At 42.7% G+C, this 21,718-nt stretch overlaps 1 protein-coding gene and 1 pseudogene across 2 annotated transcripts in view; one reads left to right on the top strand and one right to left on the bottom strand.

Annotated features, from left to right (window-relative positions):
• The window catches only part of kdrl (kinase insert domain receptor like), a 217,397-nt gene that overhangs the window by 70,341 nt on the left and 125,338 nt on the right, over positions 1-21,718 (bottom strand). For both annotated transcript variants that reach the window (XM_041195167.1, XM_041195168.1), the window contains exons 12-14: positions 16,554-16,662; positions 5,957-6,265; positions 98-244 (exon numbers count right to left, since the gene is read on the bottom strand). In XM_041195167.1, coding sequence (XP_041051101.1) covers positions 98-244; positions 5,957-6,265; positions 16,554-16,662 — 565 coding nt within the window. The remainder of the gene's footprint in view (positions 1-97; positions 245-5,956; positions 6,266-16,553; positions 16,663-21,718) is intronic.
• Positions 21,356-21,464, top strand: LOC121282680 (annotated as a pseudogene).

Below are 21,718 nucleotides of genomic sequence, written 5' to 3'. Positions count from 1 at the left end.
CAATTCTGTTCAGACTAACTAACACGCCCATCTACTATCCTCATCACCTTGTTCAAAAAAAAAGAGAGAAAGGAATAGCAAATATCATGTCGTGCACCTGAAGCTGGGAGAACCTGTTGCTCATTTTTGTACCAGGTGATGCTGGGAGGGGGTCGCCCATTGACATCGCAGCTCAGGATCACAGTACTGCTGCTGTTGATCTCCAGGCTTGTCAGGTTCTTCTGCAGAACTGGAATGGTCTTAGCTGCAACGAAATACACAATTTTTTTTTGTTTTTTCTACTTATTAGTTTTATTTTTTCTTATTCTCTTCTCCTTTTCTTCCCCTGAAAGTAATGATTTAAATGTGATCTTCTAGACTGGTTTTGATTGTCGGTGGAGATGAAAGCAGAGATTTTCCCCTATGTCAGACCTGGGTTTTTGTCTCTCCCAGAAGATTAATGGCTACTGGGGAGTGGATGGGGGGAAGTGTTTAGTCACAAAGTTCTCAGTATTACAAGCACGGTACTGGTTTGATGGACCATGTGGCTTTTTCCTGCTCATCATTTTTGTATTTTTGCATGATTTCTGTCAGGTATGGTTTCATGGAGGAAAGACACCTCCCATAAGACTACTTCTCAAATGTGGGCCTAGACAGTGAGTCCATCAAAATATTGAACTGTGGAGGGCATCATAATCCTGAATTGAGTTCCACAGGCACACTATTCAGCAAGAGTATTTGAATAGAGATCAGGAATAGGAACCTGAGCTTATCATTTCCTTCCTTAGCTCAGAGAGGAAGAACAGTGTCAATTCTCACATCTCCAGTTATTGGTGCTATGGTCCGGCACATACATTGTAATTTTTGAAATGTATTTTTTGTTCTAACTGAATGCTGACTTTCTGACCCACACTTCTGTCGGGAGTAGCTCCTCACTGTATTCTTAACACGGAATCACCTCTATAACTTTAAACATTAGGAGAACAGTTTTACACAAAAGACAGAAGCATAATAGATGGAACAATAAATGATAATTGATTAAACAAATTGCTTTTTACAAAGCTGGTCGAAATCCATCTGCATAATGCAATAAACAGATTGATATATTCACAAAGAACATACTATTACTATAAGTAAGTAAAACATTATCTCCCTCCACTTTGCACATTTCCAACCTGTCATTCAACAGTTTTCAAAATAATAAAGTGATTATACTTCTTCTTGTGTTCTGATTTAATGGTTCAGTCAATGGAAGGCCAGGGTCAGTTGAGGGTCAGTTAATTTGGAGAATCAGCAAAACATATTGTGGGCTTAAAGATGTCAGGTTCAGGTGGCTTCATCATTCCGGAAAACTAGTGACTCATCCTTTGTGTAAATTTACCAAACTTATGTGGGTGTATGTAATAACTGTTCAAAAAGATGAGAACTTGGCTTTGAAACAGGCAAGAAAACTTTTCACAGTGAGTAAGCCCAAATATTTTAAGATTTGACCAGTAGAAATCCCCCCATTTCTGGCTTTCTGTGTTGACTCTTTCATATTAGGGCAGCAAATACTTGAACTAATCTTTTGGCCTAAAATGAATGTGGATGGACAGAGCATGCAAATTTAGTCAGAAGACAGCATAATTGTCTTGTAAAGCTGAGCTACTATAAGGGAATAGTCTGAATAAGCAAAATCACGCAATGCAAATTAGCCTGAAACCTAAGGGTTTTTAAAAATTAATTCTTGGGATGTGGGTTATGGCTAAGTTGCCCTGAGTTTGACACAACTGAATGACTTGCTAGGTTCCCTCAGAGGGCAGTTAAGAGTCAATTGTGTCGGCGTCAGACTGGGCTCATATACAGGTGAGGCCAGATAAGAATGGAAGACTTCCCCCACTAGATAAATAAATAAATAAAGAGAAACTCTTTCCAACAGTTGATAACCGTGGGCACAGACTTAAAGCGAATGGCAAAAGAACCAAAGGTGACAAAAGGAAAAGCTTTTTTATGCAATGAGTGGTTAGGATTTGAAATGCATTGCCTGATAGGGTGGTGGACACAGATTCAATAGTAACCTTCAAAATTGGATAAATACTTGGGCTTGAATCTTCTGGTCAGTGTGTAGGGATGGGCCCTGCTCACCGACACATAAAATGATGCGTGGTGCCTTCGGGCATGCATCCCGATGTCCACTGCGCGCCATTCAGATCTTCAGTTTGTCGAGCGCGCACTGGAGTCGGCTGTGTGCCCGCCGAACTGTTGAAGGCCTATTAAGGCTATTTAGAGAACAATTAAAAGAATTAACAGAGCTGCCGGCCCAACCTTAAGGTTGGCAGGCAGGTGAAGAATCCAGGCGGCCTTTGCATTTATCGTGAAACTTCATCCATGGGCGGGATGAGGTTTCATGAAGTTTTTAAACTTTAATAAAAATTTTTAATAAAATTCATTGACATGTCCCAGCTCATGTGACAGTTAAAATTTTTTTCCACCTTTGTTAAACTTCCCACAGCTTAAACTAATCTCCCTGAGGCAAACCCATGCCTCAGGGAGATTTCTGCGCTCTTTCACGTGCATGCCCCGATTCAGGGAATTTACCCCCCCGCTGCCCCCCCCCGTACGCACAAGGAGCGCTCGGCGCTTCCGGGTATGCGTCATGCTGGGCGGAACAATTAAGGTACACGTAAAATGGCGGCGCCCACCCGATTGGGGGCGCCAATTGGATTTGCGCTCACTCCTGCCCACCCCCGCACAACCCCTCCCCCCAGGACAGGGGGAAAACTCTTCCCTTAAAATCACATTGACAAAATGCTGTAGCCTACCTGGTCCATTAAACATAGTTTTACAGCTGTACAGGAATAACAATATCAGTAATGTTGGAGCTGCTTTTGTTAGGAGATTATGGGATAATTTGATAGAGGCGGCTAAAAGTATGAAGAGATGGGTAGATCGAAACAGGCTGAGACGTCTGAAACAAGGGGACATAGATCTCAGGTGAAATGTAAGAGACTTTGGACTGGGAATAGTTCAGACTTGTGAGATTGTGAAATTCACTAACAGAGTTAGTGAACAAAGCTGAGACCATACCTGAAAATTTCCATGGAACTGCTCCTACTCTGCTGTAGGTATGGCAGGAACTCTATGGCCAGGATTTTACATACATCGGGCGGGCTTGACGGGAGTGGGCAGTGGCAGAGCTGACCACTACACGTGAATGGCTTGGCACCGTGGTTTGGCCCACTCAGCGTGGATCGCGAGCGGCAGCGCTGAGTGCTACCTGTGTGGGTGGGGGGAAGGAGGGAGAGTCAGGTCCAGCGCTTGCGCGCGAAAGAGCCCTTCAATCTCCTGAGCTGCCTCAGGGAGACTGAAGCGCGTTTTAAAGAAATTATTAAAAACGTTAAAAATTTTATGAAATATGCCCCCTCACGAGATAGGACATGTTTTTATTTTTCAAAAAAAGTTTTCATTTAATTTGTAAAAGCTTTAGGAAACCTCATCCCGCTTGTGGATGAGGTTTCTTAAAAAACCACTTGGTCTTTTTGCCGCCCACCAACTGTTAGGTTGGACAGGCAGCGTAAATTTGGAGTTAATTAGTACGTTAATTGTCTTAATAGGCCTTTCAATTATCGGCAAGCGCGCAGTCAACTCTGGTGCGTGCCCGCTGAACAAAATATCGCGCGACAGTGTGATGACATCGGGACGCACTCCTGATGTCATGGCGCGTCATTTTACGTTCCAGCGTGCTGGACCCGCCCCCACACGCTGAATGTAAAATCCTGGCCCATGTGGATAAGCAGGGTTTCTCTCCACAATTCCAGTGAAGTTATGCCACAGGGTTGGAGCAACTCCCAGGAAATTTCCAGCCTGTGTTAGAATTTGAGGGTCATTTATTAACGTGGATGGTTGAAGAAAGGGGGAACAATTGATAATGGGAATGAGTGGACACGTGGGATTCGGACTATTGCTCATACAGAGGATAACCACCAATCTGGACTGGTTATGCTGAATGCTCTGTTTCATGTATAATTCCTACGTAATCCTATGTAACAATTTAATGACCTTTAGGTCAGTTACACTAATAGTATAATATATTTCAACTATGCTATTCAATTTCCCCTCAAATTAAAGTCTCAAAATGTTTTAGCTGTTATAAAATGTAATTGGCTTATATTGTTATCTGCAACTTGACTTCCTTTTGAATATGCAGACAGTTATGGTAACTGGATGTGCAGTAGGTTCGAAGCTATCCTTTCACTTCAGGTTTTGAATCCAGCCCACACCATGAGTGGTATTTAATCTGGATGACTGGGGCCTTGTCCATTGGCTAGGGAGCCAGCAAGAGCTCCCTGGTGCCTCCTTTGGAGAAGACCCACAGTATTAGGTGCAAATCAGGCATTTAAGTGGCCAGTGGTGGGGCCTTACCTGAAATCAAGGACGCTGCAGGGGGAGAAGTCCTACCCCTTGAGAGCTGCTGGCCAATCAGAGGCTGGCAACTCTCCAGTGCAGGCAGTGCCAGCAGGAACAGTGGCCGCCGTTGGCAATGTACCCATCAGAGGCCCAAGCCACAGTTGATTGAGGGCTGAATAGGGGTTATGTGGCGGGTGTCATTGGAGAGTGGGGGTGTTAAGCAGCATGGGCTGGGGGTGGCTCTCAGTGGACAAGCCCCACTTGCTGATGCCAGGTCCCTCTATCAGGCTCTGAGAGCCTTTGAATTAGGGACCCTCCCCTTCCCCCTGCACCCTGCAAGTAGACCCTGGAGGGTTTTGCTTTTTTGGGCTCCCTTCATGACGGGTCCCCTGCCCAATGCTGGTTGGATACCAGTGGTGGTGGGGTGAGGTCCCTAAGTGAGCATTAATTGCCCATTTAAGGGGCTTAATTGGTGGCAGGTGGGAATAGGCCATCCATGAGACTTGCTGCCCTGGACTTAGTCGGGGCAGAAGTGAGAAGGCAGCAGGAAGGGCCCTCACCTGGCAGACCCACTTGATTTAAAAGCCCCTTGCCACCACACTCTCAGCGGAGAGAGCATTAAATTCTGCCCTGTGATGGAAGTCTTGTGTGTTTGCTGGCTGTCAAGGTCCTAAGTGAAAATGAGCTTGGATGACCTCAAAGGAGTTGTTAGTGGACCTACACCTAATAACTGTCCTTAATTTGGAGCTGATTTCGCAACCTGGCTGATGTGCTAACAGAAAAGTGTCACCCTGTTGAATTAACATGTGCCCTTTAGAAGTTGGGCTGAGATACACTGTTTCAGTGGAGAAGTTCTATTTTGCATCAGATCATGCTGTAGCTAACCTGAGAGTCATTGATGCTGATGCTGGGTACCTGAAATGGTAAGCATTCCACGTCCCAGCATTAACATTTCCGATTAACATAAAAATTAAATAAAAGCTATTTGTTTCAGTAACTATACAATGCTAGTTCTAATGGGTGGAGTTATATTCAGGTACGATGTGGAATAACAATATGATCTAAATAGTTAAGTATCTTCCTTAAGTATCTAACTTAGTTTCAACCTTTTCCACTAATTTTCTCCCCAGTTGTTCTCTTCCACTGACCTTGCTGGGATAGCTACCGCCGGGAAAAGTTGATTCCAGATACTTCACCCAAGATAGCATTCTTCTTTACGAGAGTATCTAAACTATTTAACTGCTAGAGGAATCACAGCTCAACACAGGTCTTTCCACATCTACAGCCACACCTCCAGCAGGCCTTCTGGATTGTGATCGTGTTCAGGAACCGTGATCATTTTCTCCTTCCCTTATCCATGTGAACTCATGTAAATTATGGGCTCTCGACCGCTGACTCAGCTGACATCAGCTAACTCAGGACAGATCAGGGATCAAACTGAGGACCTTCTTGAATGGTATGGCACAGCCACCACAGTGGTATAGTTATTAGCTAAGCCATTGGAGCAGACTTAAATATTTCTTAATTGGGCCAAAATAAAAACAAACAGTGCATCTAAATAGCTAAAGTTGTTCTTGTGGGACTCACTTACGTTTTATATAGACCATAGTACGTTTCTCGTACTGCTCCTTGGAAGTTTTGTTCATTGCTCTGCACTTGTAAATGCCAGTATCCCTTTCAGTCACATTTCTGAGTTGGAGCGACAAAGTGTTGGAGTAGTTTCCATAAACTGTCTGAGTGGAACTGTTCAGATTAACCTCAGACGATTTCACCAAGGACTGGTAATACCAGGTAAATTCATTGATGAGGTACTTTCTAATTATACAGGTAAGAGTTAGGTCGCCTCCCTCAGTTTGAGATTCGTTGATATTTGCCTTAAGATGCAAGACATCTGGCTGATCTAATCAAAAACAGACAAAGACAGTAAACAAAAGTGACACATTGAATCCTATCGGCCTTTTTGTAAAACATCTTTAGTGATTGTTACCAAGAGGTAGAATTCTCCACATAATGCCAGTTTAAAGAAAACTCATACGCAAAAAAAAAATCTATTCAATGGGACTACAGTATAATTTGGACCCGACAACTCAGTATTACTTCAAACATGAATCAGTCTTTTGAAAGTCCTATACTCTTGTCCATTTACCAGGAATTTTATATAAATAATTTATTTTTCCAAAAAGAAAGATAGAATTTCACTTCAGTATCCCTTTTAAAAGCACAATTATGAAGCATTATTATTAATGTTAACTTCCTTTTCATTTCTGTTTGCATGGATTATAAAATATTTTTTGTCTGAACACTGAATGTTCACAAATTTATTCAAGTATATTGACTTTAAGATTTGTGTGAAGTGATTTAAATATCAGTAGAGACTGTTCTAATCCTGAAAGCCTGGTGAAGGATAGTACTGGGGCCAATCTTTAATCATGTTTACATTTATTTAGAGTGAAGCATCTCAAGCGTTTTTCTCCAAACCCAACTAAACAACGGTTTCAATAAGTGTTTCTTTTTATATGCTTAAGTGGAACATTTGCAGAAAGTGAATTTATCTATCACCCAAGGATCCAGGAGAAATAGGTAACACTGCGACAGATGAAAGTTCATCAATTTGTTACATCAGAATGCTAATACCATTGTCCCACAGCCAACCAGAGACAATCAGTTCAGTTGCAACAACACTTAATGTTGTTAAAGTTCTGGATACATCATTAACTACAAGTTTATAGGTTCTATTAAAAAGACTGGCTATTTAATGCTATTATTTAAGGGCTCCCCTTAGAGCCTAATCCTAAATAAATGCAAAATGTATATCTATCTCAAATACTGATTGCAACAGTAAGTTTATAATCAAGAGGCAGGAAATGCTGAATTATTTTGACATAACTGAATTGATATTATAGCCTCTAACATTTATTGAAAAAGAATCTGTTTACTAATTATTTGTATACTCAGGCCTGAATTTTCATGATGGAGAGGCTTATCTCAGGCTTATCCAAAATGCAACTGGAGGCCGGAATTTGGAAGTCCTGCTCCCACCATTTTTGCTGGAGTGGAGAACAGAGGTGGATAGTACTTGCACATCCATGGTTAACTCAGATCCAAGTTTCATGAGTGGGATGTCCAAAACATGATTTGGGGGCTTTAAACCTCTCAGGAGAAGATCTAACACTGTTGGAGAGGTAGGTACCCTATTGGATAGGTCCAGAGACACATTTGGGAGAGGTAAGATGCACTTTGGGAGAAATCAACTGCCCTTGGGGATTGTTAAAAGTAGAAATGAATGTGCATAAAAAGTGGATAAGGTCACTGGAACTGTCAAGCTGATTGGAGTCAAGGAAACTGTCAAGTTGTCAAGGTATATAAACCTCCCTGCCTTTATACTTTTGAAAAAAACTGCCTGCAGTGTAAAAAAAAATCAGTTCTTGCTATTTCACTCTGTCTGTTGATACAAGCCTGACGGTTATAGAATTTGTGTTGCAAAACTGACTTCACAACCTATCATTATCACAATGGGGAGCCTGTTAGTTCACAGTTTGATTGACAGCTCCACGTGCTTATAAAGTCTTTGAAGTGGGGCAATGAATTCAAATCCCTGTTTTTATTTGGGATTAAGTAGTTGAAAGAAGTTAAACGTAGTGAAAGTTTTTTTTAAAATCAATGATAGTGTTTTTTTTTAAATAGTGAATTCATCAATAGACACTTAAGGACTTTATTTTATTTCATCTCAGCATGGGTCTTGAAGTCTGCCCATGGTGATTAGTGGGTGAGTTGGCATGGAGGATGTAGGGACAAAGGGTGGTGGGTGGGGGTATGGATTGGCATGAGTTGGTACTAGTTGGCATAGGGGCTATAAAGGGCCATGTGGTACTGGGTAGAGGGGCATAGATTGATATGGATGGTATAAGTTGCCATGGGCAGTGGGTAGTGGCACTTGATGTGGCCTGGATGGGACATAGGGAGTGTGTGGGCATTGAGAGGATGTGAGAGGTGAGAACTCGAGGGCAGTTTCTTGTTTCATTGTTCTTTTAACAATTGCGACAAAGTCCCACTTCACTGAGACGGGCTATTCCCACAGCCTGCCACTGCACTTGGTGGCCCCTGCCCCCAGCTGTAGCTGCCTCCAAGCTCTTTCCAGGGGCAGCAGACCCAACTCTAGTTATCATCTGGCCCTCCCACAATGAAAGTCCGACTGCCTGGGGTGCCTACTCCTGTGCCAGGTTTGCAGAGTTGGGAATTTTCCTGACTGTGCTCCAGACTCAGAAGTGAAAATCCAGGTCTCAATGTTTAAATTTAATGGTGATTCTAAGGCTAATAAACAGTGGTTAGTTCATGGCTCTGCCCTGATTTCTCCTTTGATAACTTGATAATTAAAATAATCTGAACTGGTTGCTGCAAGACAGTTCCAGAAGCCAAATTTAGGCATCATTAACCTTTAACATAAATTGGGTGGGTAACACAGAGTTAAGTTGAAAGGTTTGCTTGTGCTTTTGTTAATTATTCTTGTCAGAATCTACATTGTAGTGTTTTGACAACTTTGATGTGTGAATAATAAAAAAATGCAGATGTGAGCCTGGAAGAAAAATTGCAAAATAATAATAAGATTGCAGGAACCCTTGTGAGCTGTTGAGAAATCACAATATCTGATGGCAGTGATAGCCACTGTTGGAAAGACTGATGTGCATCAATACTTAAGTCTTTCTTTTATGTCTTGCTCCATTGTTACTTTAAAATAAAATTCTTTGCAGTAGATCAATTAATTGGATAGTTTTCAGTGTGTTGGATGTGACAATATTGTTATGAATGTTTTGAATAATATCAAACTATCAAAAGAACCTTTAGAACCTTTGATACCTTTGGTATCCTTTGGAACCCCTGGGGCTGAAATTTGACGTTGGCGAGCAGGGGGCGTAAAATTACGCAGGATGATGTCGGGGTCTTAAATTTTCAGGAAGGCGGGGGCGCAGCAAAATCAGCTGCGGGCCCGCCGACCTGTCAATGGCCAATTGAGGCCATTGACAGGATCATTTAAACAATTAAAGGACCTGCCCGTCCAACCTTAAGGTTGGTGGGCAGGCCAGGAGCCCCGGCGGCAACTAGAAAAAACATGAAACCTCATCCACCGGCGGGATGAGGTTTCATACAGGGTTTCAAAAACTTTAATAAAGTTATTATGTAAATTATGAACAGGTCGCATCTCATGTGACATTGTCACATGAGGGGGACATGTTAGGGAATTTTTTTTTCACTACTTTTAATTTTTTTCAACGTGGAAGCGATCTCCCTGAGGCAGCACTTAGCCTCAGGGAGATGTGTACTCTTTCATGTGCATGCGCGAAAGTGCGCACTCTCGCTTTTGGGGAATCCCCCCCACCTGCACAGGAAGCGCATAGCGCTTCTCGGCAGATGTCACACTGGGCGGGCCTTAATTGGCCGCCCACATAAAATGGTGATGGGGCCCGCTTCTCCAGGGGGATCAGCTCCCCGCCCACTGGAGACTGGGTTGGGCCCACCCACTTGACAGGCAGAAAATTCTACCCCAGGATTGACATTCTGATTGAGTACCAAGGTGCATCAACTAACTAGGAACTGAAGTTGAGGCAGAAACTAGATCTGATAGAACTTTGTCTTGTGCAAGAGGCATAGAAAATTCCAATTGGAGGAGGAGGTAGGGGAAGGATTGGGGGAAACAGGCAATTCTATCCCAAGGATTCATTCACATGACAAAATTAAACCATATGGAATTCTCACCAGTTTTCTATGTAGGGATTAGTACAGGCCCCAGATCTGCACTTAGAGGGCTGAATTATTCCCCTGTTGGGGGTGAAGTTGATGGGTGGGCGTGTACAGACGCGCTTCTGATCGGCACCCCCGATCGGAGGCGCGCTGACATTTTACGTGTGCGGGTGCTCCCTGTGCGGGCTGGGGTGGGGGGTGGAATCCCAAAATCGAGAAAGTGCTCTTTTGTGCATGTGCACAAAAGAGCGCACTCATCTCCCTGAGGCTAAGTGCAGCCTCAGGGAGATCAGCTGCACGTGTGAAAAAGATAAAAATAGAAAAATAAAATTTCCCTTACATGTCCCCTCATGTGACAATGTCACATGAGTTGGGACAAGTCCATCATTTTTACAAAATCTTTATTAAAATTTTTTAAAGCCTACACGAAACCTCATCCCGCCCGTGGAAGAGGTTTCATGCTTTTTCTAGTTCCCGCCGGGGCTCCTGGCTTGCCCGCCAACTTTAAGGTTGGATGGGCAGGTCCTTTAATTACTTAATTGACCCTGTCAATGGCCTCAATTGGCCATTGACAGGTTGGCGGGCGCGCAGCTGATTTTGCTGCGTTCCCGCCTTCCTGAAAATTTCATTCGGGCACAATGATGTCGGGAGTTCCCCCTGATGTCATCGCGCGTCATTTTACATGTCGGCGAGCAGGCTCCGACCCCGCTCGCCGACTCGTAAAATTCTGCCCAGAGAGTTAATCCAACTTAGAAGGGGTGGATTACCTCCACCAGGTAAGCAATCAATATTTAATATTAAAATCTTAATTATTATATATTTAATATTTAAGTACCTAAATAATTAATTTAATAATTAAGATTTTAATATGAACTATTAATTATATAATACATTAATTATTTCTTAATAAATATTAAGTACCATCAAAAATGTAAATATTTAATAATATTTATTTATTAATTAATAATTTAGATTTAAATTATCCTGGCCTTGCAATTTGGGAAGAGATCTGCACTCTAGCTAAAGAATGAATGGAAATTCTTCTTCACCGCACTTGGCAGAACAGAAGACTTAGAGTATTGAGACAATGGATGGAATCATCCACTTCTATTTGTGGCGGGCGTCATAGTGAGCAGGAGCAGAAAATATAGGGAGATCGCAAAAATCGGTTTCACATCGTCGTAAAATCAGTTTGCGATTGTCCGCTCACTTGTCATTGGCGGGCTGCGTTTCCCACTGCTGCCATCGGGAAGCTAGTCTCAACACTTTAACATCTAATTATAAGCCCTGCTCTCCAGAAATAACTCCCAAGCTGGGTTATCCGAGCACACACTGACGTGTTTCAAAAATGTACGTAAGCGACGAGCACCTGGTGAGCTGCACTTCGCTCGGGACTTCGAGGTTTGTTTGTCCACCTTGCTTCAGGCAGCACTCACAGCCATCAGCGCCAGGCTTCACAGGCAGCACCACATCACTTTTAGAGGTGCTCACGGGCAGGTCTCCACCTACCATACCAGCCATTAGGTGATGGTGGCTGCAGGGCTAGGACTTGCTTGGGGAAGGGGGAGATGTGACCTCAGGCAAGGGAAGAAGCTGCAGGGCAAGGGCTGTACTGGGGAAAGGGGGTATCCCAGGGTGTGTGAGGGGCACATGTTGATCTGTGCAAGTGGCCTCAAGATAGTGAGGGCTGAGGAGGCAGTCTCCAGAGGAGATGAGACCAGATGGAGATGTGAGGGTGTGTGTGAGAATGGGTGATGATGTCCCTTGAGCTGGCAGTGAGTGAGATGCCAGTGAATGTGAGTTGACTTTGTCAGTGTGTGTTTAGAGTGATGAGATGGTTGCCTCACCCTGGCAGCACGGGTGAGATCATTCATCCTCTTTCTGCGCAGGATGGCAAACCACTTCTATGCAGTGTTGGCGCTGACCACCACTGCCACCACCTTCCAAGTTGGGGAGGTGAGATTGCTGGCCCTCCTACGACCAGAGTGAGGGTGGAGGACATCATGGCGGCCTCCAAAAGGCGTTCCAGTGACAGGTCACTGAACTCTGACTCTTGGCTTTCAGTGTCATGTCTTCATTGGAGAAGTCCTGGGCTGCAAGCATTGAGACTGTGTGCATGGCTGCATTGTAGATATGGCACCCACAGTGAGGAAATGGTGAGGCAACAGCATGCTGGGCGATTCAGAGGCCGCCCGCCAGAGAGACGGCGTGTTTCATGTGGCTGAATAATTACTGAGGCGGGAAGCGGACGATACAGCTCGAAAATCCACCAATGCACTGGCGGGAAAGTGCACTGAGAGTGGGCCAGTGGTCATCTGAATGACTTACTGAAAAGTGAATGGCTTCTAATGCCTCATAATAGACTCAAGGAAGTTAATGGTATATCATGCATCTCATATGATTAATTTAAAAAAGAGATATTTGTGTTTCAAACAGATGGTCTGCAATCATGTGTAATGCTATAAATTTAATTTATAACTTTTTAATTTATAACATTGCATTGTAGAAACTCTCATTAAAGCTGATAGCTTTTCACTCAGCCAAGCAGAATTATTCCTGGATCAAGCGATTGTTTCAGTTCAAGGGTTCGATTAAAGTTTCTCAGAGAACAATACTCCTTTAATTCAAAATAACTTTAGCGAAATTGAAGAAGAATCGTGGCAGTTATAGTATTCAATTTTCTTTGAAACACACTTTTCTACAAGTATAGACATGTGTTATAATTGTTAATATCTGCTGATCAGAATTTGGTACTCAAAAATCAGAATGGATGAGTGAGCAAGACTTGCTTCCAATCTCCATGTACTCCACCCAAGTACTTAGAGGATAGGATTCAACTAAATACATATCCATTGATGACAGTGCAACAGTGCAGCAATTAATGCAAATGTGTGAGGGAATACAATAACAAAGGACTTGCATTGCTATGGCACCTTTCAAGACCACAGGACATCTCATGATGCTTTACAGCCTTTGAAGTACTTTAGTGTAGTCACTGTTGCAATGTAGAAAATACACAGCCAATTTGTTCACAGCAAGATCCTACAAACAGCAATGCAGCAATGACCAGATTGTATGTTTTTGTGATGTTGATTGAGAGATAAATGCTGGTCAGGACACCAGGGATAGCTATGCTCTTCTTCAAAATAGTGCCATAGGATCTTTTACATCCACCTGACAGTGCAAACGGGACCTCGGTTTAATCTCATCCAAAAGACAACACCTCTGACAGTACAGCACTCCCTCAGTACTGCATTGTAATGTCAACCTTGCTGAAGTAGGATTTGAGCCTGCAACCTTCGGACACAAAGATAAGAGTATTACCAACTGAGGCACAGCTGATGCTTAAAAAGCACCGTGACTATGGACAAGATTAAAGCTGTGGGCCCAGATTTCCGACATGATGGAGACCCTCTCCATCATGGCAAAAATGGCTGAAAATCTTAAGTCCCACCCCCAAAACATGGCAATTCTGATTTTCATGGGGCGGGAATGGGGGCGGGATTTGTTTAGCGTATGTGTGCCAGCTGGCTGTTTAAATCACCAGCAGCCTCCACTGAGTGGGATTTTGGTAGCCTTGGAGCGTGAAACATGAAGTGTGAAAATTAGACCTGGTAGGAGCAGATCTAAAATTTTTGGATTCATTTGAATAGACTGGGTGCCCTTTTGGAGATGTAAGGTACCCCTTTGGATCTGGTCCCAGGGCACCTTTAGGGAAGATAAGGTACCCTTTGGTGGAGGTAACTGGCTCTTTGGAATTGTTAAAAGTAGGCATAAACATACATAAAAAATGCATTAGCTCATTACAGCCATGTTCATTGGAACTGTCAACAGATCTGTCAAAATCAATTGTCAAAACTGTCAGAAATACCTGTTAAAGGGACCTGTCAAAAGTATCAAGAGGACATGCCAAAGGGACCTGTCACAGGGAGCTGTCAATCTGTCAAAACATTTAAAAGTCCTGCCCTTTAAAGTTTTGAAAAAAAACCTGGAGTGTTATAAAATCATTGCTTGCTATTTCACTCTGTCAATTGACATAAGCCTGAAGGCTTCCATTACTAGATTACTGCTGCATAACTGATTTCACAACCACCCATTACCACAATAGAGTGCCTGCCATTTCACAGTTTGTTTAAATGCTACAAGTGGTTATAGGCTCTGAAGTAGGGCTATGAATTCCAATGCTTGGCTATAAGGGATTGTGCACTTGAATTAAATATTTGTTGTTTTAGGCTTCATTTAGTTGATGGAATAGATTTTCATGGATGAAAGTTTTTTGAACTTGCTGTTAATGTGAGTTGGAAAGATTTGCAGGTTGATACTCAACCTGTTTGGCCGCATCGTGAGCACACCTTCCTTGGCCGTTAGGTCTTGAGGTAGGAGTCTGGCTCATAGGCAGGGAAGCTACCCACTGCGCCACAAGACCTCACAATAGCAAATAGACCACCACTAGGCAAATATCACCATTATGGTAGAGAAATAGAATTATTTTTCAATTCAACATTTACTCAACTGTAATATTTTGGGACAATGTGAGGCTGCCCAAAAGAGTAATTAAGATTATACCTTCACAAACATATACTTACTGTGGAAAACAATACTTACACTCTTTGCTGCACAGTTTGGACTGTGCTTATATTTAGATTGGAACCCTGAGGCTCCAGGATTGTGCTTAAAAAACATGCTTCCATCCAATTGCTTACTGTGGGTGTACCTACACCACATGGACTGTAGACATTCAAGAAGGCAGCTCACCACATCTTCTCAAGGGCAATTAGGGATGGATTATAAATGCAGGCCTAGCCAGCGACACTCACATCCCATGAACAAATTTAAAAAAATATTTTTCTTCAAACTCAACTTATTAGTTTATGTAGAGATAATTTGGAACAGAAAAAGGAAAAAGCTGAATGAAACGTATTGTGCATCATTTTTCTTTGCTAATTTCCTTTTAGATTTTATGACTTTTCTGAGGCTACAGTTCTGAAGGTGTTCGTAAACATCCAGGCACGAGCAAAGATAGCTTATCTCATTGTACTGACAGCTGAGCCTGATCCCACCTGGCCTTCATCCTCCAACATCATTCACTGGATAGTGATAAGCAGTGGGAACTTTGACTGATATTTTTCTCCTTCACTATCCCATGATTTGCAAACCATTTGCAGTTTCCCAGGTCAGTTTATCTAACTCAACACAAATTAAGCATGGAACTTTCAGGTTTGAATAGTTTAATGTTGAAGGTGAGGGGACTGTGGATACTGTTAGTTTTTGATTTGGCATGTATGTGAATGAGCACATTAGCATGAATTTTAATGGGTGTCCCTTTTCAGGTCTGATCAGGATCTGAAGTTTAAAATACCTAGAAATACCTCCCTAAAAAATGCTGCCACTCGTCATATAAAATAATAGATTTCAGAACTAGCAACTTAAAGTAGATTTTCTCAACTATTGTACCAGCAATTCTTACTTTTCAAATAATATTTTTGAACAGCATCCAACAGAATAACAATGGTGCACATCAGCTGAGAAGTCAGTCCTTTATAGGTTTAAAGGGGTTATGTTGTAGAATTGTATAATAGGAAATCCCACAAACCTTGAAGGGAGCTTTTATTCAATTAAAAATATCATTTTGCATGTTATTTTAAATATATGAACAATACATAATCATTATATGGTGACAGGCATAGGTATGCACAGGATATAAGTGAGTGGGCAGGATGCCTACCAAAAATGAACTTACTCCTATTGACCATGACAACCAGGATGAAATCCCTGTTTTAATACTGTGTAAAGTAATGTGTATGTAAATGTGTGTAAAAAAGGGGCCATGAGGTGTGAGTCAGGGAAAGGAGTTGGCATTGAGATGGCATGGAGGGTATGAGGGGCTAAGGGTGGGGGGGGTGCGCTGAGTGTGGGGGTGAGGGCTAGAGGGCCTAAAATCTTCTAAAACAACTGGGACCAAGTCCCAGAGAACTGAGGCGAGCCTTCCAGCTGACTTCGGCATTCACCCATCCCCGGGTTCTCCAAGCACCTGATTCTGGCAGACCTGACGTCAGCCCACGCTCACCCCCTCCGCTCCTGGAGTGAAAATCTCGCGATGCAGGATGCTTTTTACTGAGGCTAGTCTGAAGAGTCAGGAAATTTTTCAGTAGCCAAAATTCAGCCCCTTCACTCTTGAGAAGTGATCAGCTCATCTTAAAACATTTCAATCTGACTTTTGCCAGCAGTGCAAGAGGGTCATGTCTGATTGATTCGTTCTAAGAGTTTCCAGTCCAGTTCTCCAACTGGTTTGGTTGCTGGACAATGAAAAACCTCCAATTACAGTAAACAAATTTGATTTTTTCCCCTTTGTAAAATATTAACAAGCTGGCAAATGGATTGATATATCGATGGTCAGCTTTAAATCTTTATTTTGATCGTGCACGGTCTCCTGAGAGCAAACAATTGCTTACCTGTAACGTAAAAGTTAATTCTTCTTCTGTCTTCACCACACTCACTGGTAGCTATACAGTGATAATTACCTGAGACCTTGGCTTTGGCCACAATCAGAGTGCTCACAGTCTAAAACAACAGAAAAGAGTTCCATTTATTAGCTGAAAACAGTAAACCTGTTCTTTAAAACATTAGGTAAAATTGGTGCCATGTCTTAGGTTAAGGGGAGAAAACTCGACTGCTGGGATCCCATAGAGCTTGACACACATGCAGAATCTTGTGGCTGTTTGGGAATCACAGCACAGTAGGCAATTCACCCCTAACAGATCTCTCTCTCTTAAGTATAAAAAGGATTCCTGTTTCAGAATATTATCCAATGACATCTGTTGGACGTATATATATGTGGATATTGGACAGGAACATAAATGGCATAAGCTGTTATGTTCCCCATGATCAGAACGCCGGCCAACACACTTTGACACATGTGAAGAATGGTCACTGGGCTGCCAACATGTCAGTGCATTCGAAACAGAGGACAAAAGATAATATTTGAATACCATCAAGGTATTCATTTACGCATAAAAGCAAACTGAACCAGCTCACCATCTGTGCAACATAATAGTTATGTAAAATGGACAACCTGCCAATAGATCAATTGATTTCAAAAGAATATCTGCTCAAGCCACTCAATACATTGGCTGGACACTCAACAGTGCATGCCCCGCAGAAGGACTGAATAAAGGGTGCAATTATTTTGTAAATAGCCTCATCAATACACTTGCCACATTGCATCATAGACCCTGTCTGAGGAATGTTTCACATTCGGAGGCTTTTGCCATATTGTAACATTATTTAGAAGCACTTGGAAACATACAACAACAAATTACATTTATATAGCAGCTTTAATATAGTAAAACATTCCGATGTCCTTCACATGGGACAAAATTTGACAAAAAACCCTATAAGGGGATATTAAGGACGGATGATCAGAGATTTTGTCAAAGAGGTAGGTTTTATAGCATTAGTGGTGGAGAGGTAGAAAGGTTTAAGGTGGGACTTCCAGAGCTTAGAGCCTCTGCTAAAGACCCGGCCAGCAATGGGGCAAAGGACTCAGGGCGAACATAAACAAGACAGACATCCTTTAAATAGGCCATGTTCAAACTAAAAATATAATAATTTCTGGTAACTGATAGCAAACATTCTGCAGAGTCTATGAACAAAGATATACAAAATATATTTTGGTTAGTAAAATGAGATGAGTAAAATGTTTTTCTCTCTCTTTCTTGCTTTAGTAGAAAACACAGTATGACGCTCTTTAAATAGAACTGCTTGCAGGCACCGCAGACTGACCTCATACTTGATGCTGATCCACATTAAACTGCTTTGTGAAAATGGCAAGGATCAGTTTAATTTGGGTTTGGTCCAATTATCAAGAGAGAAAACTCCTTTTTGCTGGCTTGTGCAGGCTGTGTTTGCACTCAACTCAGAACCTAAGTTCTGGAGTGTCTTTGAAAGATAATTGATTTTAGTTCATCCTCATCTATCCTGTCATTTTCCAGTGTGAACTTCCCTGTTCCTGGATTATAATGAGATCAATAGTGCTCCAAACCACATCCAACCCCCAAAGAAATAAACACGCCACGGGTATTCAATTTCTTTAGCAGTAACAAAGCCAAATGCTTGCAAAGATTAAGCAATGGGATACATGTTATCCTTAAAAGACACCTGTGGACTTGTGTGTGGTAGCAATTTCTGAACAGAAGCTGATGAACAATTTCACAAACAGTCATAAATATAGGACTATGACACGTAGTGACACTGAAGTACAGTGGGCACAAGTTTGCCCTAAATTAAGATGCAAGTATGCCCAACATTGCATTTCTTGTATAGTGGAAAGTTATGGCAAGAATTGCAGGGCTATATCCTAAACTGTGGGCAATCGGGATTCTGTTGTTAAATCTAATTTTTAAATGGATTTAAAATTGATAATATGCTAGTCTCAGTGACAAAACTGCAGAATCAATTTTCTTTGAAAATACTTTCCAATTCTGCTGTGGGAATTCTATGTCTTGCTAAGAGTAAGGGAATACATAGAGGGGAGACTACACCAGAGTGAAATGTAGACAGAGTGTGTTGTTGGGAATTTGGTCCATGTGGTAAGTTCTGCTGTCTTTCTCAAGTTTAAATTTAGATTAAAACTCAGACTCTGACATAGAACTTCCAAACTTCAAGCTAGTTAAATAGCCTTGTTAAACAGGGAGCTGCCTGGCAGTGGAAATTATCTGTCAATCAGTTCAAAATAGTTGGTTTAATAGGCATTAATAATTGTAGCAGGAAGCTAAGCTAGCTAGTGATTCATCAGAGGCTCTATACAGTAAATCCTCACTTAAAGTTGTGGTTGCACTCCTGAAGATCGCAACTTTAAGAAAAACAACTTTAAGCAAATCATAGGCTCCCATAGGGATCAATGTTACACTCAATGCTTTCTTGTTTGGAAAAAAACATTGTACAAGCTGAAATACTGTATTGTACATGTGCAGCACTGTGCATTCCTAGCTGGGATAACTTGCAAAATAAAATAAATCACAGAATGTAACAGAAATGGCATATAAATTCAAATTAGATAACACTAAATCACTCATACAAGCCCTGAGTAGCACAGCTTCTGTTTCCCACCTGCAGCACTCCTGAAACTCAGCTCAACTTTTTGCTTGCTTTCCTTTCCCACTTTGTCTGTCTGTCTGCCTCTCTCCTTTCCCACTGAATCTCTTACTCCATTCTTACTCTGTATTTCTGTCCTTCTCTCCAGAGCTTGGACCCCTTCCTGACAGTCTGTAGTGGATAAGCCTCTGTCCCTGAGGGAGGGTGGGGGGGTGGTCTGGTGGTGGTGGGGTCACAGAAGGAACCAGGGGCTGCAAAAGGAGCCGCAGGATTTGAGGGAGTAGCTGAAGGCCCTGCTCCCTCCACCCCTGCTCTGGGTTGCCCGCAGTTCATTGCCTGATCAACGGCCTGCAGCTTCCCTTCCCTGCCCTGTGCTCCTGCTCCCAGAATTTTGGGCCTTGCTCTCTCCCTTCAGCTTGGGCCTCTGGAATCAGAAAATGGCAGGGACTGTCCCTCCAGCCGAAGGGATGGGGCCAGTGTGCAGATACATCAAACTGAAAATAGCGATGGAAATCAAAAAAAAAGGCCCCAAAGAATAAATGACGTGATGCAAAATGACTTTAAGCGGGGCAACTTAAAGTGAATACTTAACTTTATAAGCAGAGAGGTCTTTCAAACCACATGGAGTAAGAGGATGCACGGAGAGAGACTACACTAGACTGAGACATAGACAGAGTGTGTAGTTGGGAATTTGATTAACTTGGGAATTTGGTGCAGCAGGGCAAAGAAGTACTCCTTTTTCTATTTTTTCTTTCAGCCTCCAGTGGTTGGTGAATTTTCTTCTTTCATCTCCAAAATAGGTAAGTGCAACTTTCTATTACTTTATCTGTGTAAATAATTAACTAATTGACTAAATAAATAAATAAGGTTGGACAGAAATGGCAGGGCTGGTGGTGTGCTATGGCTACAGCACGTGGGAATCTGTGGAATTCATTGCAATCCTGGACAATCATAACTGCAGTAAGTGTCTGCAGCTTAGGTAACTTCGGCTTAGAGCTGCTGAGCTGGAGTCTGAGTTGAGGATATTGCAGGGCATTAGGAAAGGGGAGAGTTACCCGGACACTTTGTTCCAGGAGGTAGTGACACTCCTTAGGTTATGCAGAACTTTAGAGTTGGTTAATGGTCAAGGACAGGCTGATGTGACTGCAAGTCAGGTAGGTATGGGGAATCAGCATGTAATGATGGAGGAGCCTCAGACCCTGACTTTATCCAGCAGGTATGAAATGCTTACTTCCTGTGTGGATGAGGAGAAGGAGTACAGGGTGGATGAATGGACTGGCCATGGCACAATGGTAAAGGATGTTATTCAAGTGGGGGAGTGAAGAGGAATTTGATAATGATAGATAGTAGAGTCATGGGGATAGACACTGTTCTCTGCAGCTGTGACCTGGAACTCTGAAGGTTGTGTTGCCTGTCTGATGCCAGGGTTAATGACATTTCCTTATGGTTGGACAGGACCTTGGGGAAGAATTTTCCCCCGTCAGGGGGGTTGTGTGGGGGCGGGTGGGGGCACACGAAAGAGTGCAGAAATTTCCCGGAGGCATGGATCTGCCTCAGGGAGTTTAAGTTTGGAAAGAAAGTTTTTATTAAAGACAGAAAAAAATTACTTATACATGTCCCCTCATGTGACAGTGTCACATGAGCTGGGACATGTTTATTAAATGTTTGAGAATTTTTAATTTAGTTAATAAACCCTTCATGAAAGCTCATCCCGCCTGTGGATGAGGTTTCATGCAAAATGTGAAGGCGACCTGGGCTCTTCGCCTGCCCGACAATCTTAAGGTTGGACGGCAGTTTTCTCAATAGGCTTAATTAGTTAATTAGTGGCCTTAACACGCCTTTGACAGTTCAGCGGGTGCGCAGCCGAGTCAACTGCGCGCCTGCCAAGCTGAAAATCTAAATGACATGCCCGACGTCACCTCGCATCATTTTACACATCGGTGAGCGGGCCCTGCCCCCACTCACCGACCCAAAAATTCTTCCCTTAATTAATTAAAGTTTTTAATTAAAATTCATAAACATGTCCCAGCTCCTGTGACACTGTCACATGAATGGTCACATCTGAATAATTTTATTTTTTTACTTTCACCATCCTTTGCATTGAACTGAATCTCCCTGAGGCAGCTCTGTGCCTCAGGGAGATTTCTGTGCTCCTTCGCGCACATACGGCCATACTAGTCTGAAAATGCCCGATCTTGGAAGCTAAGCAGCCTCAGGCCTGGTTAGTACTTGGATGGGAGACTGCCTGGGAGTACCAGGTGCAATAAGCTTCACTGAGAGCGAATTCTGAAAGATGTTTGGTCGCGGTAAAACCGGAGGCAAAGGGTGCGCCAAGGCCAAGACTCGTTCCTCCAGAGCCGGGCTCCAGTTCCCCGTCAGCCGTATCCACCAGCTGCTGTGCAAGGGTCACTATGCCAAGCAGGTCAGGGCCAGAGACCCGTCTACCTGGCCGCTGTCCTCGAATACCTGATGGCCAAGATCTTTAAGTTGGCCGGCAACTTGCCCTGGGACAACAAGAAGACCC

This window comes from Carcharodon carcharias, chromosome 9, assembly GCF_017639515.1.
Source record: "Carcharodon carcharias isolate sCarCar2 chromosome 9, sCarCar2.pri, whole genome shotgun sequence".
Classification (NCBI taxonomy): Eukaryota; Metazoa; Chordata; class Chondrichthyes; order Lamniformes; family Lamnidae; genus Carcharodon; species Carcharodon carcharias.
The sequence above is the reverse complement of the archived record's forward strand: the minus strand, read 5'-3'. Positions and strand labels throughout refer to the sequence as shown.